Source organism: Lissotriton helveticus, chromosome 4_1, assembly GCF_964261635.1.
Source record: "Lissotriton helveticus chromosome 4_1, aLisHel1.1, whole genome shotgun sequence".
Taxonomy (NCBI): domain Eukaryota; kingdom Metazoa; phylum Chordata; class Amphibia; order Caudata; family Salamandridae; genus Lissotriton; species Lissotriton helveticus.
Window position 1 is genome coordinate 373,156,858 of NC_136063.1, and position 18,976 is coordinate 373,175,833.

Consider the following 18,976-nt stretch of genomic DNA (forward strand, 5'->3'; position numbering starts at 1 on the left):
AAGAAAGAACTCCTTAAGCAACACTACGTCACAATGCAATAACAGCACAATTCTGCTCCCAGAATCCAGTTACTTCTACCACCTCTCATTGGCTGTATGCATTCCTATGACCTTGTACAGTGCTCTGCTACCTTTTAGATAGGTTTACGGTATACAGATATGACATACCTATATACATGAATCATTTTTTTATGCAAGTCGATTCTACAATTGTACATTAAAATATCCAGAGAATACAAATACGACGCAGTATTTTAATTTGGTATTCATTCAGTTTGCACTGATTAACTTTTATTAGACTATCAAGTGAGTGCATTTTCATATCAATACACCGCGTGTTCTATTAATGCTGCATGATTGATGTACAATGGTAAGGGTACCAGGACATAAAACAATAATGCAGCTGTAGACTTCAATCAAATGTGTTATCTAGAAATAGGCAGAGCCTTTATACCTTTTGATCAAGGTGTCAATTCAACATTCAGGAGGGAAATAGGATCTAGAACTTTTTGAATACTAAAATGATATTTATATATAAATAATGATTTACGCTATGTTACAAAAGACCTTTACAATGTGAGTATTCCTGTCCATAACCCTGTGGATTTGGTACACAAATGTGCTTGAATAATAAAAAATAAAACAGAGTGCTTAATAATCTTTTGAAAATGTTCAACAATTTCCTAAAATCTAATGTAATTTTCCAGTTAAATAAACAGGTTTTTGCGATAATTTAATGACTCGAAAAGGACATTTTCAGGTGCAGCTCGAAACAACCAAAATAATGACAGATTGGGTAATCTGTAAGAAGGGATAATGTCAAGGCAATAACATAAATCACACATTTTAAACAGTATTATTAGAAGGACCCATTTGCTTTCACAGAGAATATTTGAGAGATCCTGGCTCCTACAACGGCTGGTATTGATTTTTTAAGTAGGAAATTGTGACAAGGCAACTGAAACATGTCATAACCGTGGACTGACTTTACATCGACTCTGAGTTAGAAAGACAGTCTTTGAAAATCTTACATATTCCCCATGGCAAATACAAAAATAAACATGCTTATTCAGAAATAACTTAGTACAAATGCTGTCTGGAACCAGGATTTCAGAGATTCTCTTAAGGGTATCCGAATTAGGACTGTGTAATTTGAAGAGCTTCCAGCATGTCTTCTACTGCCTTTAAAGAGTACTTTGTTTCCTTTTTACTCCGACCTGCAAACTAAAATAGGGAGATGAAATTAAATGCTTTAGCAACCACTTTTGGTCAAAAACATAAAAAAAAGTCAAACTAAAATATTTATTCTGATACAATTGGCAAGGAAAAGTCGTAAACATAAACCAAATACAAATGAAAGAGCAGGGACCACACTCGTATACTTCCCATTGTTCCATACAAAACAGAAAGACGTCATTTTAAATATTGCCTTTCAATAAATAGTTTTTAAAAGCATATACCACAGTAAAGATTTTGTTGTTGCTATTTCTACAATCTACAACTTGAAACCAAATGATTTATAATGAACGCATCACTGCGAGTCTATCACTGCAGAGAAAATATACATGGGTGGAAAGGTAGATGGAGGGGCACTGAAGGGGCTGAAAGGGTGTTAATACAGCAATTTCAACAGGTTAAAAATGATTAGCACAACTTTAAACTAAATCACTAGAGTAAATGTAGAGGGCTGTTGCTGTGCAAAGGCCCTTAACGTAAGGAGCGCAAGAACCCCTATGAAGATTGGCGCCCTAGACCTGGAGAGATGGTTTCAATAACACACTGAGGAGAAAGAGGAAGGGATGGAGCCAAGAATAACCCACTCATAGTAGTGATAGGTGTATGGGTTGTCACTGACTAGAAGCAGAGGTAGGGCAAGTTCATCGAATAGCAACTGATATGGGCACGCTTAAGGCAAGTGAACTAGTTCAGTGGGCTGAGTCCCAGCTTTGGATATCTGCATATAACCAACAGGTTACAGTTTTGGAGTCAAGCAAAGCAAACTCATTTATCCTCCAGAGAATAAAAACTCTGTGATAATGAAGCAGATAATAATTCAAGTTTTAAATTTACTTTAAATGTCAGTTTCTCCGTAAATGTGCCTCGAACACTTAATTGCTGAGGGTGTAAATGCCTGTAATGCTCAATTCTCACTTTAAACCAAACTACTCATTTACCCAATAGATTGACCAAAATAATAATAGGGCCAAAGTCCCAAAAACTGTAGCTAGGATTTAAATAATGAAAGAAGGCCAGTTCTTAAAATGTTGGCTAGTACATTCATAGCTATAAATGTAATCTGGTATAAGCATAGTTATAATGTTACTGGGAATAAAATGAAATGCTTGGACACATCCCATTCTTAACATTTCCGCAACAATATACTTCGATATAACGGGGGGGCGTGGCTTGGGGTCCGGCAAGATGGCAACGCTGTAGTGCTGCTCTGCCGGCCCCCGTTTACAATCCTGCATAATCCTACCTTGCCTGGGCCAGCCGACCGAAATTTCTGATGGGAGCGTGTTGCTGACACACTGACCTGCCAGCCACGGAGCCCGATTGAGCTGCCTGGGTGCGACGAGCTGCATGAGAGGCGGATGAACGTGGTGGTGCTGGGCCGGCCACGTTACGATCCGGCGGGGGTGTGCAGAGAGAGCGGAGGATCGTTCTCCTCCTGTGCCCCTGGTTGCTGCGGCGAGCTGGATTCCCTGCACGATACCACGGTGGAGGCCCGCGCCTGAGAGGACCCGCCAGCGGCAGATAAGTTGACGTCGGCAGGGGAGCTGGTGTCGATTTTGACCGCGCTGGGAAGTGTCTGGGTGTGCCGGGCTGTGGAACTGCGTGAGCGGCCGCGTTTGATCTATGCTTCGAGATCTGGGCCTCGGCTGATGTGCTTGCCTGGGGGGCCGAAGCTGACGGTGTAGATTGCACATTGCCACATACCCGCCCGAGGCTGCATGTGGGAGCAGCCCATCGCATGGTGTGCCAGCAAATGACTGAGAGACTGCAGATTCTAGGAGTTGCGCAGCTTGTGGAAGAGGCCTGAATCTCCAAGACTACTTGCATGGTTGGCAGCGCTGTGTGTGGTGGGGAAGGATAAGTACTGTGGGCGCTGCATTGGAGGAGTGGCAATCGGACACCGAAGACGAAGTGTCCTTGGTACTGGTCCTTCCAGAAAATGTACTGGCCCTGCAGCTTTCATATTGTGTTGCTTTGCTAGGAGGTGGCCTCTGGTGAGGTGAGGACGGGCGAGGCTGCAGGGGCCTTCACTGTGTGCGACTACCTGTGGGCCTGCCACCCGGGGTGAGCTTCTCCGAATTTGACCTGGCAAGGATGGGGACGTGTGGGCCCATCTCATTACCGTGTGGCAGGGGATCCCGGCGATGGTCTGCGGAGGAGGGCTAGGGGTCTGCGGAGAGTCCTAGAGGCCTATTTGACTGTGTAGTGTGGAGGCGTGTGGGGCAGCTTGGAACGCTTTGAGTGAAGAGGACATTGCTGGGCTACTTATTACTGCCGATCGACAGTGTGTGTTTGAGGATGGACAAGTGGATAAATCTCAGCCGAGGCTAATGTTTGAGCTCCGTAAGGGTGGTAAACTGGCCCACAATGCGGCTTCTGACTCTGAGTTGGACGCCGCTTTGTAGGGCCCTTCAAATTTGGAGAAATCTCTGGCTGCTATACAATCTAGTCTGCAGGCGATAGACGGGAAGATTGAAGCCCTAAATGGTCGTATGGACCAGTTCTCTGCGAAGCTGGACAAACAGGTGGCGCGTTGAGGGGAGGAAGAACAGCAGATAACTGACGCAGAGGATGGGCTCCAACAAGTAGCAGAAAAAACGTCAGACATATTACGAAGCTCCTCGCGGTCATAAAAGCAAAAAATGAGGACATTGAGGCGAGATCGAGACGCAATATTATCCGCGTGTTAGGCCTGCCAGAATCTACAAATGTGGGACGCCTAGAGGATTACATCGAGACTATGCTCCGGGAAGTATGTGGTGCGGATGAGCTGGCCCCCATGTTTGCGGTCGAGCGAGCTCACCGGTCGCTGGCGGCTCGCCCACCTCCTGGTACTCCGCCGCGACCTATAATTGTTTGTTTATTGAATTACAGGGATTGGGACACTGTACTATGTATCACCAGACAGAAGGGCAAGATCACATACCAAAATAATCCCCTTTCATTTTATTCGGATTTTACCACGCAGGTACAGGCGGCAGGGAAGGAATTCCAAAATGTGAAGCGGCTGCTCCAGCAAGAGAGGATCCCTTATGCCATGCTTTATCCAGCGAGGCTGCGCATTGGGGAGTTTGAGGGGGGTAAAATCTTTGCAACACCAAAACAGGCAATGGCTTACGCTAAATCTCTGCAACGACGACGAAAATCACCTATCAACACATCAGATGTAGAGGGCTGATTTCTAGCAATGTCCTAATTTCGTAACTATGTTCTGCTTTGATTTTCACTGGATATTTTGTTGATTGAGTTCTGGGCTCCAGGGCTACGATTGTTGATACTGGGGTATCCAGGGGATTGTTCAGGACTGGATATTATGCCTCAGGAAACCTGTTGCCTACGCCTGGGTTTGTTTATAGTGTGGGGGGATGTGTGATTGTCTAACATTTTGGTTGGAATGGGTTATGATGTTTGCAGGGTGATTGCTCCCTGGATAATAACTGTATTGACACCTGGGGGCTGGTCCTGAGGGAGGGTTCTATTTCAATGGGCGCGGTGGCCCCCTCCCCTCTGGTGTTGGGAGTGGATTTAGACGCTACAGTCCACGTTGGGTATGACCCACCAAGTACGATGTTTTCTATTGTTGATGTTGGGACAGGGGAGACGGGTGATTCATGTCTTGGGCGGATTGGGGTTGCCAAAGTGGGCGGGGAGATGGGGGGGAAGGCTTTCTTTCTGCTTGCGAGATTGGATTTGTGATAGTGCTATTTTTCTGCAGTATGGTGCACATGTGGTAATATTTTTTTTGCTCTGGGTCGATGCAAGCCTAAGACTGTATTGTGGTTTTTCTAATGGCAGGTGAGAGGTAAAATTGTATTACCTGGAATGTTCGTGGCCTGAACACAAACAAGAAGACTAGGCAAGTGTTAGCACATTTGGATAGGCATGGTGCGCACATTGCTCTCCTGTAGGGGATCCACTTGACCAAGCACACTGAGGGCTCGGTAGCACGAAGATGGGCATCCTTCCGTCTGGCTTCCTCTTATTCTAACTATGCACGTGGGGTTCTTATTTTAATCAAGAGAGGGACGCAGTTTAAATCGATTGACACTAGTGTAGATAGTGAGGGGTGATGGTGTGTGGAAAATTGGGGAGAGTGCTGGTGACCATTGTGAATGTATATGGGCCAGTGGCTGATGAGCCGGCATCATTTTTGACATTGTTTCAGGTGCTGGGCACATGACCAGAGGCGGCGATACTGTTCGGTGGGGATCTAAACACACATCTTAATCCACAATTAGATAAATCCACCTCCACTGGCACACGCATGGTTAAAGTAGCGCGTTGTGTCCATGATTTTATGGAAGAGATGGGGCTGGTTGATTCCCGGCGTCTGCGACATGGGGGGGGAGTCTTAGAGGGCACACATATCACTCCTGCTTATAATACATGGTCTCGTCTGGATTATTGGTTACTAGATGGTGTAGCTAATGGGTGGGTGGAGAAAGTCTGCATATTGCCGAGGACCCTCTCGGATCACAATCCAGTCATACTTCAAATAGTGGTTCCACTTAATGTACGCCACCCCTTCACTTGGCGATTTCGAGCGGACTCCCTCCTAGATCCTGTGTATGAGGACACTATCCGGAAGGCTATCATACAATATTTTGATTTTAATGTGGGCACAGTTGACAGTGCTGCTACCCTTTGGGAAGCCTTCAAGGTTACGTTTAGGGGGGAGTGCATAAGCACGTCGGCGGGAATCCTACGGGATTTGAGGGGACAATTACAGTGGATTGAGGGTAGGCTGCGAGAATTGGAAGCTCATTATGATGCTTCGCCCTCCCCTGAAACAGTAACACACATTAGAGAATATATTGAAGAGTACAACTCCTTAGCGAATACGGAGATAAAATATCTATCGAAGAGGTATGTGGCGAGGGCATATGTGGAGGGTGGTAGGCCAGGTAGGGTGCTGGCCGGCCGAATTCGATGTAGAACCGATGCCCCTCTGAGAGACCATATAGCGGATGATATGGGTGATGACCATTTTTCTAATGAAGATATACTAGCACAATTTCGCACATTTTAGGAGACACTTTATACCTCCCGGGGGGCTATGTCTGAATCCGCATTGCAGAATTATCTGGCTGATACGTCGAGCGCCTGGCTCTCGGATGTGCACAGAAAGTACCTTAGCCTTCCCATAGATGAGGTGGATATAAAGGAGGCGAATTTTGTCAATGCCTAATAAAAAAGCCCCAGGGCCTGAAGGACTGACAGCAGAATTCTATAAGCAATATGCTGATCTCCTCACGCCGCACATTCTGCCGATGTACGCAGAGGCGCATGAGGTGGGCTATCTCCCGCCCTCGCTGAGGCAGGCACTGATCATCGCGTTGCTGAAAAGGGATAAGTCTCCCACACGGTGCGGGTCCTATCGCCCCTTATCCTTGATCAATATTGATGCGAAGATTCTCGGCAAGGTGTTGACCACTAAGTTGCACCCTCTGATGCCTCTTCTGGTTTTACCGGATCAATCTGGTTTTATTCCAGACCGCTCTACGTCTTGGAGTCTCCGAACGATATTTGCCATGTTCCATGTTCTCAACCCGGAGTTGCCTGCCGGGGCCGTGTTATTGGACACGGCCAAGGCGTTTGATTCGATCGAATGGAAGTACATGATATCTATCCTGTACAGAATGGGCTTTCCTCCTGTGTTCGTCCGTTGGATACAGGTCTTATACACTGTCGCATCGGTGAGGGTGGGAGGGCTCACCTCAGCTCCGCTGGCTATCCAGCGTGGCACTAGACAGGGGTGCCCGTTGTCTCCTTTTCTTTTTGTCATCATTTTGGAGCCCAATGCATGTAAAATTCGCCAAGTTCATAGGGCAGCCGCTCTGAATTTTAACAATCGACCGGTGGGAATATCTGCTTACGGGGACGACATGGTCCTTTACGTCCGGGAGCCGCAGACATACTTGTCACAGGTTATCTGGGAATATATCAGATTTGGTTTATTTTCAGGGTTGCACATCAATTGGGAGAAGTCTGTACTCATCCCTCTCACACCTGCCACAGTGTCACCTCAAGTGGAATATTCCTTAGTGTGGACGGAGGACCCAGTGAAGTATCTGGGCGTTTGGATCCATCATGATCCTGTGACTGTGGTCTGAGAAAACTACGGGAGGGCCTATACAGATCTGGTACAGCGAGTCGACCGATGGGTGGGATTGCCCCTTTCGCTAGCAGATCACATTGCGGTGATAAAAATGGTGATACTCCCTAGGTTTTTGTATTTATTCTGTAACATCCCCGTTCGATTGAACAAACAATTTTTCAAAACTGTGCAGACTCAATTACTCCGTTTGGTGTGGGGGCGAAACCTCCGAGAATTAGCTGGGCCATGCTGACATTGCCCTTCGACAAGGGGGGGTTTGGTGCCCCGCATTTATTTATGTACTACTTATGTGGACAAGCTCAATATGCATTTTTTTGGTTTCGCCCACATGGCTTTATTCCTCATGAGGCGGTTGAGGAGGGAGATGCGGGCACTGTGCCTTTGAAAAGCGTCATCACACATGTCCACAGGCAAACGCCTAGATCAGAGATCAATACAATTGATGTCACGGTCTAGGCATGGCAAGAAATTGGCAGGCGGACGAATAGACTGCCCTTGTACGCTCCGGCTATGAGCATTGAAGGACATGCTTCTATTTCGGTGGCGAGTGAGCGCGGCCCGATTCGCTCGCTCAGGGAGGCAGGTATCTCTATGGTGGGCGACCTATATAGAGAGCGGACATATCTTACCGGGGCTGATCTGAGCTACAGATCTAACCCTACTCCATTGTTTACGTACACTTGCTATAGGCTGCGCAGAGCTGTCAGGTATCATTATACTTGCTTTCCAGAGGAGCCAGAAGTGTCCAAGGCTCTGCAGATGGTTATAGTAGCTGCATCCAAGAAACACCTGCTCACCAGGCTTTACAGGGTGGTGCAGGAAGAGACGGTGCTCCCTGAAGATAAAAGCCTGGGGAGGTGGAATAAGATCACGGACCCACAGATTACAGTAGACATTTGGGAGCAGATTTGTACGGTGAGAGGGAGGCTGTCGTCTAATAGTAACCTACGCATTATTCACCTAAAGTTCTTACACCAGATCTATCATACCCCTAAGAAACTTCACAGAATGGGGCTTAGAGAAACAGATTGCTGTAGATGATGAGGACAGGAAGGGGCCGACTTCCTTCATCTAGCCTGGCAATGTCGAAGGGTGTACTTGTATTGGAAGGAGGTGGTTGAGCTGCTCTATACCATGATTGGCCATTCGCTGGAGTGCACGCCCCTGGAGTGTTTGTTGGGGTATGTGCCGGGGTCAACGGTGTATTGGGTCGCTTTGTGAGAGTGGCGCTGCTGCTGGCCAAAAGGCGTGTGCTATTCACGTGGGATGGGCGTCAGAGCCCACGATCTGCCAAATGGCTTACAGACATGGTGTACTGCCAAGAACAATTGGAACTCTATATGGAAGAGCTGCCGAAAGCATCTAGACCTAAAGACATTTGGGCCCCGCTGCGGAAATACATATTGGCACGAAGTGAGCAAACTGAGTGACATTGCAGGTACTGGGGGACTCATCGGCCCAAATAGTGTCATGATATTGATTTGTTTTTATTTGTTTTTGGTTCTAAGCCACATGAGATCATGCTGCACTGCTGTGCTTAGCTGTTCAGATAAGGACACCAAATTGTATCTGTTATGGACTGCAGAAAGGGGGGTACGGGGTGGAGGGGCTGTTTGTTCAGATGGACGCTTTCGCATTGTAAAGTGTACTTGTGATATGTACATGCTGTGCTAGTTTAAAACTAATAAACTTAAAAAAAATACTTCAATATAACAAGGGGGTTACTTTTCAGCTTTCCCCAAGGCTGTACGTCCTCACAGGCTGGTGACGGCTGGGATGCAGAGACAGCAGAATGCAGCTCAGGCTGTTCATCACAAGCATGGAAGGGGCAAAGGTAGCAAAGACGAGGCTAAGGGCGGCAGAGAGATAATAAATACCACATCATCTCCACATGACCTGCCAGCTCAGTTTAACAAGGAAAGAAATGCTGTGGCCTCTTAATATCATCAATATTATACGCAGATTAGGTATGGGTTTCTGAAATTGTGCCCTACCAGGGATCCAAGCTGCATTCAGGGCCAAAATATTACTGAAGTATCTAGCTTTGAAATCCCTATAAAGGTGGCAGCATCACTTAGACTCAATCGGAATCTCAAGATTCCAAATATGTAAAGAAATAAAGCCAGTCTTTGAAGTAATGATCTCCGGGGAGTACAATTTCCAACAAATGTTACAAGAGTATTTTAAACAAAAATATTAACACTAGATCATACGTTTGAGTTTACTCAAGTTGCATGTCTGCTTTGGATGATCAGGTTCAGAAACTTAGCTATTCAATCACAAATGGAAAAAGACTATGAAAACACCCAATATAAAACAAGATCTAGAAAAAAAGATCATGACAATCTAATCTCAGATTTTTAGGTTTGACTTGAGAGTACAGCTTGTTTAAAAGAACTACTGCTTTAAAATATAGTTTGGGCTTGGATCCATCCAGAGGAATATTACTCACACACCTTGTGTTATTGGCTGGCTTCCTGTGGAGTACCTGCATTGCAAGGCACACGTGTCTATTTTGCGTCTCGAAAGTACCTTGAATCATTACGCATATAACTTTTCTCATAGATGCATTGTATACGGAAAGCAATCGTTTTGTTTAGAGTTTTTACTACAGCAGGTTTTAATGGTTTAGTAAAGACTCAAAGAGCAACCCAGATCCACTGGCTTTGCCTACACTTGTTTGACATACCTGAAGATGCCATGTCGTAAGGTCAGCTTTATAATAAGCTCTTTCTTTTAAGGTTTTGGAAAACTCAAGGACATAATATTAGCTAAATACAGTGAAGTGTTTGCCTAACGGGGGCGCACATGATCAAACGCTGCCAGAAGAATGGTACGATGAACCACCAATTGTGTTAGGGCCATAGATGTCTTGGACACAATATTCAAAACTGCTCTCCAACAGTCTAGCAGTGCAATGATGAAATGACTAGAGTTTAAACTGTTGTGCAGTGAACTTCAGTTAGAATACACCTCTGGATATTCTTCAGCCAATGTATACGCACCAGGGAGAAGCTAAATATGTTCACTCATTTTGAGTTCAGAATACAAAACAACAGCAAGAGATTTGGCCTTCAAAATAAGCTTAGGAGATATTCGGTTTAAACCATGCTCAGTAACTAACGATTGCACCAGTAAAAACCGTGGTGTGGGCCCTCCTTACCAGAAATCCAACGGTTTAATTTAAGAAACTGAGCAGGCATCCACTCCTTGAGACTCTGGAGCTTGGCATCTCCCAAGTAGGACATCTGTACATGGGTGTAATGCACATAAAGGAGAGCAACAGATATTTCCATGAGCCACCTAGCAGCTCAACACAGCCTGATAAGTTTAGATTTGACACCAAAGGCAATGGGCAAACAAGCATAACTAAAACCACTAAAAATGAAAATATTCAAACATCTGGCAAGGAACTTAATCAGTTTGACTGGTCTGAAGAATTTAGGTTTGTGGTAAAACATCAATACTGGGTCAACAGGTTCTGTAACAGTCATCATTCTAGCCACAAACACAGCTTACGTTTGCAAAACACCATCACAATGAGCCACATAACTCCAGAAACAATGTCTTCTGTCAAGATCAGACTAAAATGCAGTTGTGTGATAGTAATGCAAAACATTTCTGGTGAAAAGTAAAGATTAAACAGAACCATAACATCTCCTGATTGGACAGACATTGTAACATTGGAAATTCATGTTTTTCTCTAGGTTTCATGAGAAATAAAATCCTTTGTTGATGGTTATTGTTCTTTGAAATGGCTGCTATTGAGATTAATGAAGAAAGAAATCCCTAATCTTCGCCTCTGTGTCCTTAATAGAATTGAAACTTTCAGTTACAAAAGCTAGGACATTTTTCATTCCTGTTTAAAGCACAGCATTCTAGTGGAAAATGTGCAGCAAACTGCTAAAGCTTAGGCAAAAGCAGATCATGCAAAAGGATGAGCATCTAAAACACACACAGGGCCGGCTCTAGGCTCATGGTGGCCCTGGGCAAGGAGCGTAGGTAGGGGGCCCCAGAAGAGGGGGTCCGGGCGGGGCGGAGGCCCCCGGAGCTCAGGAAGGTGTTACAGAGCCGGAGGCCGCCAAATCCCTGCCAGGGGCCATCACGCAAATATGTATTCATCCTCAGAGGATTAATATATTAAGGATATATATTGGCGTGGTGGCCCCTGGGGTTTGGTGGCCCTGTGCAGGTGCACAGCTTGCACATGCCTAGAGCCGGCCCTGACACACACCTCTAACTTGCCAATTGAATAGCAAAAAGAAAAGAATCCGAGTTTTGGAATGGCCAAGTCTCAACCCCAAAGAGATGTTGTGGCTGAATGTAAACAAAGCTGTAATTAAATGAATGCCATCAAAATTCAATGAGCTTGAACAGTTTTGTAAGAAGGTGTGGAACAACATTTCTGCTAAGAGATGAAAGACACTGAATGACCATTACAGGAGACAGAGATATTCACGTGAAGAAACTGATGCCACAGTTCAAAGATAGCTTTATTCGATTTTTGAAGATAAAAAACCATAAAAGCACATTTAAATAAAAAACATTTCCGGTCATTTAATACATTGTACGTTAGGTTAAAATTTATATAATTAAAAAAAACTGTTTCCAGAGAATATTATATAAAAGCTTATAAAATGTTTTCAGTTCATCGACGCTCTACATTTTACTGAGTATTTCAGAAACGTAGCTACTGCAGCCACGATAATTTCATCCTGAAGCATATATAATTTAGTCAGAGCAGGTCTGCATTGCCTGAGGCCCCATAATTTTAGCAACGGAACCAAATGCCTCTTTCTTCCCCAATCATAATATTTACAAAATAATATGCAATGGATATTTGATTGCTTTGAAATATTGTCACAAGGGCAATTTAACAAGTTAGCAGACCAATCATTTACAGTAGGAAATGTTATCAGCCTAAAAAAGCAGTCGGTCCTCATCCGTGTTAATAATAGTCTCGTATAGACGGAGTATAGAGGAGATAGATAGAGTGGAATGCCAGCTCCGTGCAACAAGAGGTGATGATGGGCAATGGTTGGCTTATTTCCCTCTAAATAGGAGCGCCTATCTTCAAGTAAGCCTAGGCAACATTCTTTGAGGGCCTTTTTCGTAATTAAGGAGCATGACGTGGGGTTCTCAAACAGATCAGAATGCCCTATGGAATTTAAAAATGTACTGACATAAGAAAGCCACGGTATGGTCCGTGAAGCAGCTAGACCCATACAGTCTCTGATGACATCCTTGCTGAAATCGGTTTCATTGGAGGTCCAAATCTTGTGCCACAGCAATATTGGACTTATCTTAATTATGTCGGTGATGTGGACCAGAGCAAGTTCATTGTGGCAGATAGTGGTAGAGATAGATCTAGGTACTGCTAACAAGTATCTCAGAAAGGCATTCTCACTGATTTGGATCTCATGGAAATCCGCCATGCCCCAGATTCCTGCGCCATAGGTCGCAGTGGAAACACATTTTGCTGCGTAAATATTGAGCAGGATCTGGACCGGCTTACCGCCCAATTTTTTTGGCAAACTTCTTTAAAGCACCTATTTCTCGGCTAAAGGCCAGGTTGCATGTGTTAATGGCTGTATTCCATGATCCCCTGCTGTTAAAAACAATACCCAAGTAGGTAAAGGATTTCGTTAAGCTTATCTTAGTGAAATTTTAAAAATATTACAATCTACTTTGTTTTTTAAGGTGCAGCACATAGTAAAGGTTTTGCCCACATTTATCCTGAGTCCTCTCAAGCCCATGAATGAGGAAAAACCAGTCAGTGCTTTCTGCAGACCTAATTGCGTTCTGGACATTATGACAGCATCGTCTGCATAAAGTAATATTGGAACTGCCATGCCATTGATTTTGGGATAATCTACTTCCAGCTTGGCCAGGTAGTCTGCCTCACTATTTATATATAAATTAAAAAGAAACGGGGCAAGGATGCATCCCTGACGGACACCTTTTTTTATAGGGAAATTTTTGGTGCATTTTCCATTTTTTCCATAACGAACCATTGCCCCCGCCCCTCGGTATAATTCCTTTATAAATGCAAGTATGTTTACATCGATTCCTAGCTCTATGAGGGTGCTCCAAAGTACGCTGTGGTTGAGGCAATCGAATGCTGAGCTTAAGTCAACAAAAGTCATGTATAGATTGCTCTTCTTTACCACAGCGTATTTATTTGTAATCAAGGCCAGATTGAGAAATTGCTCTACCGTGCCTAGGCCAGAAACAAATCCATATTGGAATTTTGAGAGGATTCCATTTCCTGTGGCCCAGGCTTGTAATTGATTCAACAATACTCTTCCAGCTACCTTCATCATTGAATCAAGCAAGGAAATTGGCCTGTAACATTTTGGGTCCATTCTATCTCCTTTTTTGAAGATTGGAATTATAATGGCTTCTTGCCATGTTGTGGGGAAACCTTCCAGAGTATAAGAATTAAGAACATTTGTAAGAAGGGGGGCCCATAAAGACATATTATCTTTAAATATGTCGATTGGGATTCCGGGAGCTTTAGAATTTGCACTTTCCAATATGGCCTGTTCTATTTCTGGGAGTGTAAAATATATCTGTAGCGGGAATGTATCTGCCGGGGGTCTCTGTAGGTCATTCTGTTGTAACGTCCAGGGATCGAGGATATGTGGTTCAACCAACTCATCTATTTTATATAACTCTGTAAAGTGGTTGATCCAGACATCCTCTGTTATAGCAATTTCTAGGAGGTCTGTCGACCTCTCCTTAAAAAAAGGTGCGTTCACTTCCCTCCAAAAAGCCGTATTATCCTTTAAAGTGCTAGCTTTTAATAACGCCTCCCAGGCGGCATCTTTGAGTTCCCTTTTTCTTTTCTTAATTGACTGTTTATATACCAGTCGGGCTGTTCTAATTTCTACTGGATTTTTTGGTACTCTTTTTAATGTATCTTTAAGGATATTATGGGCTTTTGAGCATTCAGAGTTAAACCAATCTATACACTTAACCCTAGCATCTTCTTTTTGTTTCCTGGTAAGGTTTTTCTTGATTGTGGCTGCTATTTTTCCAAAAGCAGTTTTTACTGCACATGGATTTAAAGGGTCTTCAAGGCAGGTCACAAATTGATCAAAATCCTCCGTGATCAGATCTTTCAGAAAAGTATTTGTGTTTACCTTGGACCATTTTATAGAATAACCATTAGTACGTGCCAGGGAGATTGAATGACAATGTAAGATTTCCGTTACATCCGGTGTCTGGCTGGTCCTAGGGCCGACGTCGAATTTCGCACTGATCGGATAATGATCACTCATGGCGATGTCCTCCTTTTTAAAATCCATAGCACTCCGATAATGGCTATTTGACATCAGCATGAAATCTATTGTGGTGTGTGACCCCCTTCCATGAAAAGTAGGTTGGAAATCGACCATTGGCTCGATTAACTCGTTAAAAAAGCCTAAGTCCCATTCATGTATTAATTAAATTTCCAAAATGCGTATGTTCGAAATGGGTAGTGAGTTCGCCATTAAGGCTTCTTATATCACAGACGCTCGATCCACTGTGGGGGCATAAATGACAGTTAAAATCGCCCATCACTATGGCACATCTTTCCGCTTTATCCCTTCCCATTCCCCGCTTCAGGGCATTTGATAGTTCGTCTATAAATTCTGCTTGGTCGTCCCTCACTATGTTGTTATATAGATTAATCAGGAGGAAACTGGGGGCCCCTTTCCCCTTCACTAAAAATACCTGCATTGAGTGTCCAATTTTTTTATTTTTATCTTTATTTTTATACTTATCTTGGGGTGAATCCAGACTCTCTAGTAATATGTTTGCCCTGTTTGAGGCATACAAGCAGAGACCGCCTGAACTCCTGCCCTTACTGGTCTGAATAGCCGGGGTAAAGTTAGTACTAAGGCCGTCTAAGTTAGTAGGCTCCAAGTCCCAGCATTCCTGGAGACATATTAAGTCAAAGTTATTAACAAAATTCAAAAAAGTTGGGTCTGCAGCTTTTTTGGAAAGTCCCGCGATGTTCCATGTTACAATGGATACATTTTCCCTGGAATTATTTCGGCTTAGCCCCGTTTGACGTGGCCCCACTCTTAGCTGGGTTGAACTCTCATTTTTTCCTGCTCTGTCTCTCTGAGCTGGTGACTTATCTCGAGTACCTTCCAATGAGGTTTCCTCGTCTCCCTTATTGCTAGTTTGATTGTTATGCTCCCCAGATGCATCTTTTGTTGGAAATAGGTGCAGGCTAGGAGATACTTGATCGATATGCAGATCTTTATTATTTTTCCCTAAGTTGTAGTTGGGTAAATAACAGGTCTTTTCATTTGTTTGGGTGTGGGGTTCCCTGTGGGCTATGGGAGTCCTGAAATATACAACTTCTGGCTCGATGGATATTAGGGTTGGTAGTGGTCAGTCTACCATTTCTAGGGATGAGAATCGGTTGCTAGTTGGTATGCCCCTCCATCCTTCCATATAGGGTTGATCTCTTCTTGGGTTCAAGGACCAGGCCTCCCAGTCTCTTCTCCTGTTCCGGGGGTCTACTTGGCTCCAGTTCCATTCAGAGCATTGATTCCAGTTATACGGGGGTTCTTGATCATAGGCATATATTGGAGGATAAAAGAAGGATAGACGGTTGGCGTCAATGCCTCCCTTTTTCTCCAATGATGACCATGAGCAAATGTATTTGACTGTGCCAGGATCATCAAAATTTATAATGATACAGTCCCCCTGTATTTTTTTCTTTGTTTCGCCAATCCAGGGTACCCTACGCACCATTGAAAATCTACTATTACAGTTGGGGGGAAGGGGTCTATTTATGCTAAGCCATTGCTGCACTTTATTTGTTAGAGACCAGGTGGATTCTCTCGTATCTTCGGGGAGTTCTGGGACCCCTGTGAGGATCACAGTGAAAGGGCTTGCCTCTGGGGGGAGATTGATGGGATGCCTAAACCTTCCTCCCTTTTTTTAATCTCCCTCCAGTTGTAATACTGGTGTTTTAGGTGGCATTGGCTTTTGTTTGTCTACTTGCGTGGGTCCTCTAGGTGTGTCAGGGGTTATCTGTGTGGAAACCTGGGCCACTTTTGGTTTTTCTTGTGGATTGGGCATAGTTGAGGGGTTTTTAGATTGCGATGTTGGCCCTAAATGTTTCTGTGCGGTAGTGCCTTTATTGCCCCCCACGTTGGTAACTCCTAAAACATTTAGGTTGGTCGCATTATTTAAGTGAATAGACAACTTGGCTATTTGTTTTGGGATATTCATTAATGTTCGCTCCATTGGAAGTAAATGAATCTTAATCAGCTCCCCAATGGTGGCTAGCAGCTGCTTATTTGATTCACTTATATTACTCACGCCCCCCCCCCCTGTCTGTAGTATCTACGTTAGGCGATGTTGGAGAAAGGTTGACTATAGATGTATTTGTAGAATTTAGGCCATTTTGTTTAGGAGGGGGGTTACGAGGTCTTTGGTTCTTTGTAAGAGCTTTGGCGGGCTGTTTGTGCACTTTCTTGTTCTTGACAATTTTTTGTTTCGGGATAGCTCCCTCCCTCCTCCCCATTTCCTGGTTGTTCGAGGGTTCTAATTGGGTTGGGGGTACAATTTGAGTTGGACTTATAACCAGGACGGGGGTTTTCTCTAAGTCTTCCCTTATCTCTGATTCCATTGAAAGTTGTGAAGCGGATAAATGTACATTATTAGGAATGATATGAATGTCTGCGGGGACTTCTAGCAGAAGTGGTCCAATTACTCCTGACTGTGTTGGAGTTTTAGCTAACGCCAGTAGGCCCATTGAGGACCTTGGCGCTATAGCCAGATCTTGTGATACTCTTCTTTCTAGGAGAATGATGCCCTGATCAATCGCCTCATTTGCCCTCGTGATAAATTGGTCGATCGGTCCTGTAATCTGGCCTAGCCCCTGGGCCGTTTTGCTCCTACTTCCCCTTGTACTCATGATTTAGGATAGGTATCAGCAATTATAATACAAATGACAAAGATAAAAAAGATAAGAAAATACGTATACCCAATAATTAAGAAAAAACCCTGTAGCCAAACATAAAATAGGTACATACAATATATAGGTGATGCAAGGTGCAAGATCTCAGGGAAGAAATGTTAATGAGGTGGCCCAGTCCAGTCTTACCCGGTCTTTAACGGGCTTAAACGGGCCCGCCCTTGGCCCGGACTTAGCCCGGCGATGCCCGTACAAGATCCCGCGACGCGGGGGCTGCAGTGATTTTAAAGCGCCTCCGGGCGCCAAACAGGCAGAGTCACTTCCGGTGCTGGGGAGCTGAGGAGCCTGGGAGATGTGGTCTCCCTCCGCTCGGCGGCCACAGGATAGTAAGCTGCGGCGGCGGGAGGGGGACACAGCAGGGCTACACAGGCACCGGAGGATTGGATGTCCAGGGTCCAAAGCAAAGCGGCAGGTAAGAAAAACGAATTGCCCCCAGTCAATGTTACTGCACCGCCCGCTCACCGGGGCTGCAGTGATTTTAAAGCGCCTCCGGGCGCCAACCAGGCAGAGTCACTTCCGGTGCTGGGGAGCTGAGGAGCCTGGAAGATGTGGTCTCCCTCCGCTCGACGGCCACAGGATAGTAAGCTGCGGCGCGGGAGGGGGACACAGCAGGGCTACACAGGCACCGGAGGATTGGATGTCCAGGGTCCAAAGCAAAGCGGCAGGTAAGAAAAACGAATTGCCCCCAGTCAATGTTACGGCACCGCCCGCTCACCGGGGCTGCAGTGATTTTAAATCGCCTCTGGGCGCCAACCAGGCAGAGTCACTTCCGGTGCTGGGGAGCGGAGGAGCCTGGGAGATGTGGTCTCCCTCCGCTCGGCGGCCACAGGATAGTAAGCTGCGGCGGCGGGAGGGGGACACAGCAGGGCTACACAGGCACCGGAGGATTTGATGTCCAGGGTCCAAAGCAAAGCGGCAGGTAAGAAAAACAAATTGCCCCTAGTCAATGTTACTGCACCGCCCGCTCACCGGGGCTGCAGTGATTTTAAAGCGCCTCCGGGCGCCAACCAGGCAGAGTCACTTCCGGTGCTAGGGAGCTGAGGAGCCTGGGAGATGTGGTCTCCCTCCGCTCGGCGGCCACAGGATAGTAAGCTGCGGCGGGAGGGGGACACAGCAGGGCTACACAGGCACCGGAGGATTGGATGTCCAGGGTCCAAAGCAAAGCGGCAGGTAAGAAAAACGAATTGCCCCCAGTCAATGTTACTCCACAGGTTACTGAATTATGGGGTAAATTTAATTTTTCAGGTGAAGCTAATGACTTTTGGCTGTTTTTTAATAAATAAATGTGCTATTTGTTATTTAAGTTTACATTTATTTGCAGTTAGGTCTTGGTGAGGTCCAAATGAAGGCCAGATATGTCTTAGCCTGCAAAGTCATACTGCATGTTTGGAGTCAGCAGGTTAAGGCGTAGAAGACAGCTTCAAGGGTGAATGCACTTAACACATAAGCTGGTTTCTTTTCTTTTGTGTACCTCATGGAGCCTGTGCCCTAGTGATTGGCAGGAGAAGTGGGAATATAGTCTACCCTTTTTCTTGCAATGAGTCAAAGATTGTTAGATTTCATATGCATGACAGTTATCTGAACCCTTACTTTAAAATCTTTCTGTTATGGTAATATGATTAGAAGGATAAAGCTTG

At 45.0% G+C, this 18,976-nt stretch overlaps 1 protein-coding gene across 1 annotated transcript in view; it reads right to left on the reverse strand.

Annotated features, from left to right (window-relative positions):
* Positions 1-252: 252 nt before the first annotated feature.
* The window catches only part of EMC2 (ER membrane protein complex subunit 2), a 188,750-nt gene continuing 170,026 nt past the window's right edge, over positions 253-18,976 (reverse strand). The window contains exon 11 of the mRNA XM_078686879.1: positions 253-1,224. Within this exon, the coding sequence (XP_078543005.1) occupies positions 1,138-1,224 (87 nt within the window). The 3' untranslated portion in view covers positions 253-1,137. The remainder of the gene's footprint in view (positions 1,225-18,976) is intronic.